The following is a 13,147-nucleotide window of genomic DNA, read 5'->3' on the forward strand; positions in this document are numbered from 1 at the left end:
TGCATCCTTCTTCCTTCTTTTCTCCACATGATCTACACTGCCTTTTGCCTTGTCTCTTCTCTCTACCCCTTCCTTTCATTTATACCCAGCACAGAAGAAGAATACAGGCTATCTTTACACAGACATAGCAGGGTACTGTAATACCTACTAAAATATTTTAAGTGAAGTGTTACCTAAACCTATTCATTTGTACTTTGAAAATTCCTTAAACTCCAATTTCAGAAGCTTCTTGTATCAATAAGAATCTCAAATTAATTTATAATCATTACACAAACTATATTCTGGACTGAGTTAATGACTTCATATGAAATGCTCTACCATTTGGAGTTTATGTCTGGGTGTTGAAATTTATGTAAAACTAAGACTTTCACTGTGTAATGTGACATGCACATGTTAGCATGAACAAAAAAGATAACTAAAGGAACTGTTAACTTATATGAAATACTGCATGCATGAGTGCTCAGTAGTGTCCGACTCTTTGCGACCCCATCGACTAGCCCGCCAGACTGCTTTGCCCACAGGATTTTCCAGGAAGAATGCTGGAATTGGGTTGCCATTCCTTCTCCAGGGAATCTTCCCAATCCAGGGATCAAACCCACATTTCCTAAGTCTTCTGGTGGATTCTATACCACTGAGCCACCTGGGGAGCCATTATATGAAACATTAAACACATTATAAAATGCCTATTTTTAAGAAGTTTCAAATATGTGTAAGGTAGTAAATAAGATATTTTGAATAATGCATTATTTTCATGTAAAATTAGAATATGCTAAGTAGGCATAATATATATGAACTTGGTTTTTAAAATTTGATGACTCAGAAGAAATTTTTAAATCTTTTCCTGTGCTGTGCTTAGTCACTCGGTCACGTCCAACTCTTTGCAACCTGATGGTCCATAGCCCGCCAGGCACCTCTGTTCATGAGGATTCTTCAGGCAAGAATACGGAGTGGGTTGCCATGTCTTCCTCCAGGGGATCTTCATCTTACATGAAAACAATGATTATGAATATGAACTTCTACCTTATATGAAAATATCACAAGAATATTTATCTCAAGAGCTGAACAAATCATTATTTACTATAAATCAATCAGTATTTTTAAGGTTTTAAAAACCTTTTTAAAATTAAATTCTGAAAAAGTTTTACCTTCATGTGATTTTTCAAAGGATCCAAAAGATTGAAATGAATATTGCACTTTGGACAGGCTCTTGGAAAAGGTGTTCCATTTTTAGACTGATTTGATGAAGTATTTGTACCTAAAATAAATTCAAAATATATAATTCAAAATTCATCACTCTTTAACCTTCAATAACCACTATTAATCATTTGTACTACAATTTCTATAATTCATACATAAATACTATAATTTCTTTTTATATGCCACATTTCATATTTACCTTTTGATGGCATAGCCTGGGGAGATGTCACTGAAAGAGATTTAACTGAAGAAAATACAGCTGAGGAATTTGTTCCAGAAACACCTTCACTGGGTTTAGACTTTTTTGGGTTAACACTGTTTACTTCAGAAGTAGAAGGACGTTTTGATAAAAATGAAGTTTCATTCATACCTACAATGATTTAAATAGTGGAAAAATATTTTTTAAGTCTTCAGAATATTGCTTACAACTAAGTAAAAATACTTTGGAGCTAAATTTAAAAATACTTTGGAGTCAAATTAAAAGTAATATAATCAACATATCATACAAGTAACAATAAATAATGGCAAAGATTGATGTGATCTAAAGTTAGGGGATAAAAAGAAACTACAAAATATCTATTATATATAATATATACTCAAATAGTTCATAAAATACCTTTCTATGTGGGAAAATAATAAATATGGCTTCAAATAAATATATAAATAACTACTATGAAAGAAGGCAGAGCAAAATATGTCAAGCAAAAAAAAAAACTTAAAACACAAAGCATATGCCAAACTAAGTTCCCACAAATGAATTAACTTTAGTTGCTTAAGTAAATGCATTTGTTTTAAAAAAAAAATTTTAGAGAGAGACTTCAGAAGCTTTTTATTTAACAACTTGAAATGTCTAATGAAAAGCTAGTTTTGTCCACTTAACAAAGAGGTGGTCTACTCATGGCTTTCAAAAAATTCAACATTCAAAAATGAAGATCCTGGCATCCGATCCCATTACTTCATGGCAAATAGATGGGGAAACAGTGGAAACAATGACAGACTTTTTTCTTGGGCTCCAAAATCACTACAGATGGTGACTGCAGCTATGAATTAAAAGATGCTTCTTTCTTGGAAGAAAAGCTATGACAAACCTATTACTTTGCTGACAAAGAACCATCTAGTCAAAGCTATGGTTTTTCCAGTAGTCATGTATGGATGTGAGAGTTGGACCATAAGGAAGGATGAACACCAAAGAATTGACGCTTTTGAACTGTGGTGCTAGAGAAAACTCTTCAGAGTCCCTTGGACTGCTAGGAGATCAAACCAGTCAATCCTAAAGGAAATCAATCCTGAATATTCATTAGAAGGACTGATGTTGCAGCTGAAGCTCCAATACTTTGGCCACTGGATGCAAAGAACTGACATTGGAAAAGACCCTGATGCTGGGAAAGATTGAAGGCAGGAGAAGAAGGGGAAGACAGAGAACGAGACGATTGGCTGGCATCACTGACTCAATGGACATGAGTTTGAGCCATGTTCTGGGAGATGGTGAAAGATAGGGAAGCCTGCCATGCTACAGTCCATGGGGTCGCAAAGAGTCGGACATGACTAAGAGACTGAACAACTCATGGCTTTAGGTTATATTGTCCATTTATTCTTACACACAAAGTTGAAATGGCTAATCTTGAATGATAAAACCTCACACATTCATGTGAAAGGGCTCATAATAGAAAGAGTTAGGAATATACAGCAGTTTTAAATTTAGCTTCCCCAGAGCCTAAAGGGCTCTTCCTTAGGGAATATACTGGGTGTGTTTGACAGAAAAGCTGTGATTTTATATGCTATTTATTAGACTTTTGAATAAAATTTTGAAAAAAATTTTTTATAAGGATTTCATTCCTAAGTGAAGTTTTAGTTTGAAAACTATAACCTTAAAGCCTAAAGGACTGTAGGCTTAGAGGATTAGCAAGAGAAATGGAAATAGTTAGGCTATAAGTAGGCTGAGTAAAAATTCTTTTCGAAAATAAAACACACTGTACTTGGTAACAAGGATTTTAAAACTGCACATATTTTAATGCTCCCTCAACTGTACACTGAAAGTAGAAGCAAAAAATACTCGAGGCTTTCAAATCAGAAAATCAAAGCCCTGTCACTGATAAACTATGTATTCTTGGCTAATTTAATTAATTTCTCTGAGCCTCAGTTTCTTCTTTTATAAAGTAAGAGTTATAACACCTTATTTTACCCAGTGCTTTGAAGATCAAGTAAGATAATGCATTTAAAAATAAAGCATGCAATACAGTATTTGGTATAAAGAAGGCATATAATAATAAATGAAAGCTATTATCATTACTAAAAAAAAACCTTTCATATCTTAACTTTTAAGAGCAACCAACACAACATCTGGCACACAGAAAGCATTCAATAATAAAGGACAGTATTTGTCATTACTAACAAGATATTTTATATCTTAACATACTTTCAGTTCAGTTCAGTTGAGTTCAGTCGCTCAGTCATGTCCGACTCTGCAACCCCATGAATCGCAGCACGCCAGGCCTCCCTGTCCATCACCATCTCCCGAAGTTCACTCAGACTCATGTCCATCGAGTCAGTGATGCCATCCAATCATCTCATCCTCTGTCGACCCCTTCTCCTCCTGCCCCCAATCCCTCCCAGCATCAGAGTCTTTTCCAATGAGTCAACTCTTCGCATGAGGTGGCCAAAGTACTGGAGTTTCAGCTTTAGCATCATTCCTTCCAAAGAAATCCCGGGGCTGATCTCCTTCAGAATGGACTGGTTGGATCTCCTTGCAGTCCAAGGGACCCTCAAGAGTCTTCTCCAACACCACAGTTCAAAAGCATCAGTTCTTCCGCGCTCAGCCTTCTTTGTCCAACTCTCACATCCATACATGACTACTGGAAAAACCATAGCCTTGACTAGAGGGACCTTTGCTGGCAAAGTAATGCCTCTGCTTTTCAATATGCTATCTAAGTTGGTTATAACTTTTCTTCCAAGGAGTAAGCGTCTTTTAATTTCATGGCTGCAGTCACCATCTGCAGTGATTTTGGAGTCCCAAAAAATAAAGTTTGACACTGTTTCCACTGTTTCCCCATCTAATTCCCATGAAGTGATGGGACCAGATGCCATGATCTTAGTTTTCTGAATGTTGAGCTTTAGCCAGCTTTTTCACTCTCCTCTTTCACCTTCATCAAGAAGCTTTTTAGTTCCTCTTCACTTTCTGCCATAAGGGTGGTGTCATCTGCATATCTGAGGTGATTGATATTTCTCCTGGTAATCTTGATTCCAGCTTGTGTTTCTTCCAGCCCAGCATTTCTCATGATGTACTCTGCATATTAGTTAAATAAGCAGGGTGACAATATACAGCCTTGACATACTCCTTTTCCTATTTGAAACCAGTCTGTTGTTCCATGTCCAGGTCTAACTGTTGCTTCCTGGCCTGCATATAGATTTCTCAAGAGGCAGGTTAGGTGGTCTGGTATTCCCATCTCTTTCAGAATTTTCCAGGTTATTGTGATCCACACAGTCAAAGGTTTTGGCATAGTCAATAAAGCAGAAATAGATGTTTTTTTCTGGAACTCTCTTGCTTTTTCCATGATCCAGCAGATGTTGGCAATTTGATCTCTGGTTCCTCTGCCTTTTCTAAAACCAGCTTGAACATCAGGAAGTTCACGGTTCACGTATTGCTGAAGCCTGGCTTGGAGAATTTTGAGCATTATTTTACTAGAGTGTGAGATGAGTGCAATTGTGCGGTAGTTTGAGCATTCTTTGGCATTGCCTTTCTTTGGGATTGGAATGAAAACTGACCTCTTCCAGTCCTGTGGCCACTGCTGAGTTTTCCAAATTTGCTGACATATAGAGTGCAGCACTTTCACAGCATCATCTTTCAGGATTTGAAATAGCTCAACTGGAATTCCATCACCTCCACTAGCTTTGTTCATAGTGATGCTTTCTAAGGCCCACTTGACTTCACATTCCAGGATGTCTGGCTCTAGGAGTGATCACACCATCGTGATTATCTGGGTCGTGAAGATCTTTTTTGTATAATTCTTCTGTGTATTCCTGCCACCTCTTCTTAATGTCTTCTGCTTCTTTTGGGCAAAAATTATTCTAAGAGATTCATCTGTCTGCTTTTTTAATAAGGGAAAATATGCCCAGAAAATAAGGGTTATACAGTACCTAGCTCCTCTGTTTCATCCTTTGAGTTAACATAAAAATGATTTTTTTTTTTCTATCTTCAAAGCATGTGATTACTGATGGCTATTATAAGTACCTGGGAAAGCTTTTGTATAATCAGAGTAGCATTCTTGTGAGATGCTTAGGCTACTTGAGAAGTTAATTAATAGGGATATTTTGGATTAAAATTCTGATTATATAACAGCTAAATAGTACAAACAGACTGTTTTATGATAAGAATTTTTTTAACACAAACAAAATCACTCTGAATTTGAGAGTTTTAAATTTTGCCCCTTTAACTTAACTCTATTATCTTTGGCTATCATTATTTCCTACACTCAACAGCTCTATCTCTGCCAGTAAAAATCCTATTCTCATTCAAAATCAAACTCAAACTCAGTTCTTTCCAAACATCCATGATCACTTGACCTTGATCAGTTAATCATGCTAGAGAACATATACCTGTTACTATTCATAACAAATATTTGTTGTAGAGCCCTTTAAAGCTTATGAAACATTTCACATTTTATTTATCTTACTTGGTTTTCAGAAAGTCCTAAGTAAAAGAGAGCAAGAATTAAAACTGTATCTATAAATAGCTGAATGCAGGTCTGAAGAATGGATGCATTAAATAAGAAAAATAACATTTCCATTTCAATAATCTGAGAAAACTGAAGTGTAAAGACATGCTATAGACTACAAGAATCTTGGCAGCAGCCTAGCACTACAGCTTTAAGTTGCTCTGCAGGCTTAAAACACTAGAAGGAGAGCAGGAGTCCTGGTTCTTCGTCCCAAGTCGTTTCAAGAGCTCAGGTTTTTCTATAAATACAGTCCATGTGTTTCGTAAAACCAGACTTAAGACAGTAAGTTTTCTCCTTGTTTCTTCTGGTTATTACCTGTTTTAGTAACTAGATTTTTAAAAATATGTAGGTGAAACACCCAAAGAAATGAACATCAACTAAATATTATATAAATGGAAAAACATTTTAGGTACTGATATTACTATAAAAATGAGAAAACATTTCCTAAACTTTCCCCACTTATTTTTTAGTGAATAAACTAAAAATTCCCCCAAATCTGTATTCAAATCACTATTTTAAATATTTGAAATATATCAAAATACTAGTATACAAGGCATAATTCCCTGTACAAAGAATTTTCAATTAGATAAAACTGTTTCATAACACACTACATTATTTTATGTTAATGAAGAACTTTGTTGTTTATAGTCACTAAATCGTGTCTGACTCTTTGCAACCCCAAAGACTGTAGCATGCCAGACTCCTCTGTTCTCCACTATCTCCCACAGTTTGCTCAAATTTATGTCCACTGAGTCAGAGATACTTATCTCACCATCACATTCTCTGTTGCGCCATTCTCTTTTGCTTTCAATCTTTCCCAGCATCAAGGTCTTTTTCAATGACTCACTCTTTGCACCAGGTGGCCAAAATATTGGACCTTCAGCTTCAGCCGTTACAATAATATTCAGGGCTAATTTCCTTTAGGATTGACTGGTTTGCTTTCCTTACAGTCCAAGAGACTCTCAAGAGGCTTCTCCAACACAATTCAAAAGCATCCATTCTTCAGCACTCAACTTTCTATATATGGTCCAACTTGCACGTTCATACATGACTACAGGAAAAACCATGGCGTGCTGCAGTCTATGGCGTCACAAAGAGTCAGACATGACTGAGTGACTGAACTGAACTGAACAGGAAAAATCATAGCTTTGACTATATAAACCTTTGGTGGCAAAGTGATGTTTCTGCTTTTTAATACACTGTCTAGGTTTGTCATAGCTTTCAAGGAGCTAGCGTCTCTTACTTTCATGGCTGCAGTCACTGTCCACAGTGATTTTAGAGCCCTAGAAAATAAAACCTGTCACTGCTTCCACTTTTACCCCTTCTATTTGCCATGAAGTGATAGGACTGGATACCATGATCTTAGTTTCTTTGAATGTTGAGTTTCAAGCCAGCTTTTCCACTCTCCTGTTTCACCCTTAGCAAGAGGCTCTTTAGTTCCTCTTTACTTCTGTCACTAGAGTGCTATCATCTGCATATCTGACGTAGCTGATATTTTTCCTGGCAAACTTGATTTCAACTTGTGCTTCATCCAGCCAGGCATTTTGCATGATGTACTCTGCATTTAAGTTAAATAAGCACGGTGACAATACTCAGCCTTGTCATGCTCCTTTCCCAATTTTGAATCAGTCAAGCTGTTTCATGTCTAGTTCTGTTACTTCTTGACCCACATACAGATTTCTCCAAAGGCAGGTAAGGTGGTCTCGCATTCCCACCTCTTTAATAATTCTCCATAGTTTGTTGTAATCCATACAGTCAAAGGCTTTTGCATAGTCAATGAAACAGAAGTAGCTGTTTTTCTGGAACTCCCTTGCTTTCTCCATGATCCAACAAATGTTGGCAATTTGATCTCTGGCTCTTCTGCCTCTTCGAAACCTAAGCTTGTACATCTGGAAGTTCTTGGTTCACAAACTACTGAAACCTAGCTGGAAGGATGTTTGACTATATCCTTGTTAGCATGTGAAAAGAGCACAATTGTACAGTACTTTGAACATTCTTTGTCACTGCCCATCTTTGGGATTGGAATGAAAACTAACCTTTTCCAGTCCTGTGGCCTCTGCTGAGTTTCAAATTTGCTGTCATATTGAGTGCAGCACTTTAATAAGATGATCTTTTAGGATATGAAATAGTTCAGCTGGATTTCCATCATTTCCACTAGCTTTGTTTGTAGTAATGCTTCCTAAGGCCCACTTGACTTCACACTACAGGATGTCCGGCTCTAGGTGAGTAATCATACTACCACGGTTAACTAGGTAATTAAGACTTTTTTGGTATACTTCTGTAGGTATTGCCACCTCTTCTTAATCATTTCTCTTTCTGTGAGGTCCTGACTATTTCTGTCCTTTATCATGCCCATCCTTGCATGAAATGTTCCCTTGGGATCTCCAATTTTCTTGAAGAGATCTCTGGTCTCTCCCTATAGTTTTCCTCTACTTCTTGGCATTGTTCATCGAACTTCTTGGCATTGTTCATCGAAAAAGGTCCTCTTGTCTCTCCTTGCTATTTTCTGGAACTCTGCATTCACTGCAGTATATCTTTAACTTTCGCTTCTCTTCTTTCCTCAGATATCTGTTAAGCCTCCTCAGACAACCACTTTGCCTTCTTCCATTTCTTTCTCTTTGCAACAGTTTTGGTAAACTGCCATCTGTACAATGCTATGAACCTTCATCCATAATTCTTCAGGCACTGTCTACCAGATCTAATCCCTTGAATCTATTCATCACCTCTGCTGTATAATCATAAGGGAGTTGATCCAGGCAAGAATAGTGGAGTGGGCTGCCATTTCCTCCTCCAGAGGTCTTCCCAGGGATTGAACCTCTGCCTCTTATGTCTCCTTCATTGGCAGGCAGGTTCTTTACCACTAGTGCTTCTTGGGAATTCCCAAAACCTGAATGGCCTACTTGTTTTCCCTACTTCCTTCAATTTAAGCCTGAATTTTGCAATAAGAAGCTCATGACCTAAGTCACAGTCAGCTCCAAGTCTTGTTTTAGCTGACTGCATACAGCTTCTCTATCTTTGGCTGCAAAGAACATAATCAATCTGATTTCAGTACCAACTATCTGGTGATGTCCACATGTAGACTCATCTCTTGGGTTGCTGGAAAAGATGTCTGCTATGACCAGTACGTTCTCTTGACACTCTGTTAGCCTTCGCCCTGCCTCATTTTGTACTCCCAGGCCAAACTTGCCTGTTACTCCAGGTATCTCTTGACTTCCTATTTTTGCATTCCAATCCTCTATGATAGAAAGGGCATCTCTTTTTGGAGTTAGTTCTAGAAGTAGGTCTTCATTGAACTGGTCAACTTCAGCTTCGCTGCCATCAGTGATTGGGGCACAGACTTGGATTACTGTGATGCTGAATGGCTTGCCTTGGAAACAAACTGAGATTATTCTGCTGTTTTGAAGACTGCAGCCACATGCTACATTTCAGACTCTTTTGTTGACTATGAGGGCTACTCCATTTCTTCTAAGGGATTCTTGCCTGCAGAAGTAGTTATAATGGTCATCTGAATTAAATTTGCCCATTCCTGTCGATTTTAGTTCACTGATTCCTAATATGTCAATGTTCACTCTTGCCATGTCCTGCTTTAACACATTTAATTTACCTTGAAACAATGGAGACAGTGACAGATTTTATTTTCTTGGGCTCCAAAATCACTGCAGATGGTGACTGCAGCCATGAAATTAAAAGACACTTGTTCCTTGGAAGAAAAGCTATGACAAACCTGGACAGCATATAAAAAAGCAGAGATAATACTTTGCCAACAAAGGTCCGTCTAGTCAAGGCCATGGTTTTTCCAGTAGTCATATGTGGATGGGAGAATTGGAGCATAAAGAAAACTAAGTGCCGAAGAACTGAACCTTTTGAACTGTGATGTTGGAGAAGATTCTTGAGAGTCCCTTTGACTGCAAGGAGATCCAACCAGTCAATCCTAAAGGAAATCAGTCCTGAATATTCACTGGAAAGGCTGATGCTAAAACTGAAGCTTCAATATTTTGGCCACCTGATGGGAAGAACTGATTCAGTGGAAAAGACCCTGATGCTGGGAAAGAGTGAAGGCAGGAAGAGAAGGGGGATGACAGAGGATAAGATGGTTGGAAGGCATCACCGACTCAATTTACATGAGTTTGAGCAAGCTCTAGGAAATGCTGCAGTCCATACAGTCACAAAGAATCAGACATGACTGAGTGACTGGACTGAACTGACTGAATTTACCTTGGTTCACAGACCTCACATTTCAGGTTCTTATGCAATGTTGTCCCTTACAGCATCAGACTTTACTGTCACCACCAGATATAACCACAACTGAGCCTTATTTCCGCTTTCGCCCAGCCACTTCATTCTTTCTGGAGTTATAAGCAATTGCTCTCTGCTTTTACCCAATAGCATATTGGACACTTTTATCATAGTATATAATAAAGGTAACTCTTCTTCAACAGGGAGACTTCATTACTCCTTTAATGGGCATTTACTGAGTACTGACTATAGAAAAATTCAGTGCAGCCACTTTATAACAGCACTCTATAATCGTACTTTATGTCTAAATCATTTATTGAATATAAACATACTAACCTAATTGAGAAATTATTAACTATAATCATACACTGTTCCATATTAGTGGCTACAGAACCTAATAAACATTTCTTTTTATAGAGAATTTAGAGTATCAAAGAACTTCCTTAAAGAAATTATTTTAAGATTTTTCACAAAAACAGAACTATAGATCAATGAAACAGGATAGAAAGTCCAGAAATAAACCCACACACCTATTGTCAATTCATATACAACAAAGGAAGCAAGAATAGACAATGGAGAAAAGACAGTTTCTTCAGTAAGTAATGCTGGGAAAACTGGACAGCTATATGTAGAACAATGAAATTAGAACATTCTCTAACACCACGTGCAAAAATAAACTGAAAATGGATCAAAGACCTAAATGAAAGGCCAGACACTATTAAAACTCAGAGGAAAACATAGGCAGAACACTCTTTGACGTAATTTACAGCAATGGCTTTTTTGATCCACCTCCTTTGGTAATGAAAACAAACAAACAAAACACAAGTGGGACCTTATTAAACTTAAAAGCTTCTGTCCAGCAAAGGAAACCATAAACAACATGAAAAGGTAACCAACAGAATGGGAGAAAATATTTGTAAACAAACCAACAAACAAGGAATTTATCAACACCACAAATTATCAAAAAATGCAAATCATAACTACAAAGAGGTATCATCTCACACAAGTCAGAAAGGCCATCATCAAAAAGTCTACAAACAATAAATGCTAGAGAAGGTGTGAAGGAAAACCTCCTGCACTGTTGGTGGGAATGTAAACTGGTACAACCATTATGGAGAACAATATGGAGGTTCCTTAAAAAACTAAAAATGGAGCTACCATATGACCCAGTAACCCCACTCCTGGGCATATTACTGAAGAAAACCATACTTCAAATAGATATATGCACCCAAATGTTCACTGCAGCACTATTTACTATAATTGAAGCAACCTAAATGTCCATCTACAGAGGAATGGATAAAGAAGATGTGATACATATATAAATTGAATAGTAGCCATAAAAAGAACAAAAAAAATGCCATTTACAGCAACATGAATGGACCTAGGGATTATCATGTTAAGTGAAGTAAGTCAGAGAAAGACAAATATAAAAATATCACTCATATGTGGAATATAATTTTTAAAAGCTACAAATAAATTTATTTACAACACAGAAACAGACTTGCAGATACTGAAAATAAACTAATGGCTGCCAAAAGGGAATGTGGGGACACAGAAATAAACCAGGAGCTTGGGATGAACACAAACACACTATTATATATACAACAGATAACCAACAAGGACCTACTGTACAGCACAGAAAATTTTACTCAGTATAACCTATATAAGAAATGAATCTAAAAAAGAATGAATATATATAATGTATAACTGAATCAAGCTGTTATATACCTGAAACTAACATAACATTGTAAATCAACTATACTGCAATAAAAAAAAGTAAAAATAAAATAAAAATTTTTCTCAGCCCATGTTTAATGCCAAGTGAGAACAAGGTCAAAACTAGTTAGCATACTAAGTTAACAGGAAGAAATATAACATTCTATTACTAAATAAGATTTCATTTAAAACCACCAAAATGGCATTCAAGAACTGTTAGTGCCATTACACCTTACAATATGTGAAAAACTTAACATGAAGGCACAGACCTCAAAATAGGAAGTCAATTTCATATGCATATTCACCAAGTTTTCTTTTTCTAATTTTTTGAAAAAGTGCTGAAACCAACCTGTTATAGAAAGTGCTGGTCCTCCTTGGTAATGGGGTAATCCTGAATCTTGGGTCAAGTCAAACAGTAACTCTGAAGAATTATTAGAAACAACTCGTGATGAGTTTGTTACATAACCCTGTTAAAATATTTCAAAGGAAGAACATTACATGTAGTCAAACAAAGTTATAATTATTTTGCTTCACAAACTTTTGTAAAGGGAAATGTAACTGTATGCCAATATTATAAAGATAACCTTTAATGACTCCATTACTAATGAGTTAAAAAACACAAGGCAATTATTACTATTATGCCGAAATTAATATCTACTGAAACTGAAAGCAAGTTTTTGCTGCTGCTGCTGCTGCTAAGTCGCTTCAGTCGTGGCCGACTCTGTGCGACCCCATAGACGGCAGCCCACCAGGCTCCCCCGTCCCTGGGATTCTCCAGGCAAGAACACTGGAGTGGGTTGCCATTTCCTTCTCCAATGCATGAAAGTGAAAAGTGAAAGTGAAGTCACTCAGTCGTGTCCAACTCTTAGCGACCCCATGGACTGCAGCCCACCAGGCTCCTCCGTTCATGGGATGTTCCAGGCAAGAGTACTGGAGTGGGGGGCCACTGCCTTCTCGGAAGTTATTACTGAGAGTTGGCTTATCCCTGACTAGCCAGTTACAATTAGGGAAAAATTCCAGCCTGATTTTTTTCAAGGTCAAAGAAACATACAAACCCATTTTAAATCAGTAAGATTGATATACTTTAGAGAGTCACTAAAAATGCAGCATTCCTATCAAAGAGCAAATAACAGAAGTTATCAAAATCTTTGGGTAAAAGCAAAGAAAACATAAGTAAACATGCTGACATAAGTACAATTTTAAAAGCTTCTATTCCTCTATAAACCCCACAGATAAAATATCAGGGCAAACAAACTGGGAACTACTCTGCAGTATGATGCATCAAG

At 37.0% G+C, this 13,147-nt stretch overlaps 1 protein-coding gene across 7 annotated transcripts in view; it reads right to left on the reverse strand.

Moving 5' to 3' along the window:
• The window catches only part of ZNF280D (zinc finger protein 280D), a 127,843-nt gene that overhangs the window by 71,348 nt on the left and 43,348 nt on the right, over positions 1-13,147 (reverse strand). For all 7 annotated transcript variants that reach the window (XM_040226594.1, XM_040226596.1, XM_040226597.1 and 4 more), the window contains 3 exons: positions 12,211-12,328; positions 1,397-1,567; positions 1,146-1,255 (listed from right to left, as the gene is read on the reverse strand). In XM_040226594.1, the coding sequence (XP_040082528.1) occupies positions 1,146-1,255; positions 1,397-1,567; positions 12,211-12,328 (399 nt within the window). The remainder of the gene's footprint in view (positions 1-1,145; positions 1,256-1,396; positions 1,568-12,210; positions 12,329-13,147) is intronic.

Source organism: Oryx dammah, unplaced genomic scaffold (assembly GCF_014754425.2).
Source record: "Oryx dammah isolate SB20612 unplaced genomic scaffold, SCBI_Odam_1.1 HiC_scaffold_26, whole genome shotgun sequence".
In the NCBI taxonomy this organism is placed as follows: domain Eukaryota; kingdom Metazoa; phylum Chordata; class Mammalia; order Artiodactyla; family Bovidae; genus Oryx; species Oryx dammah.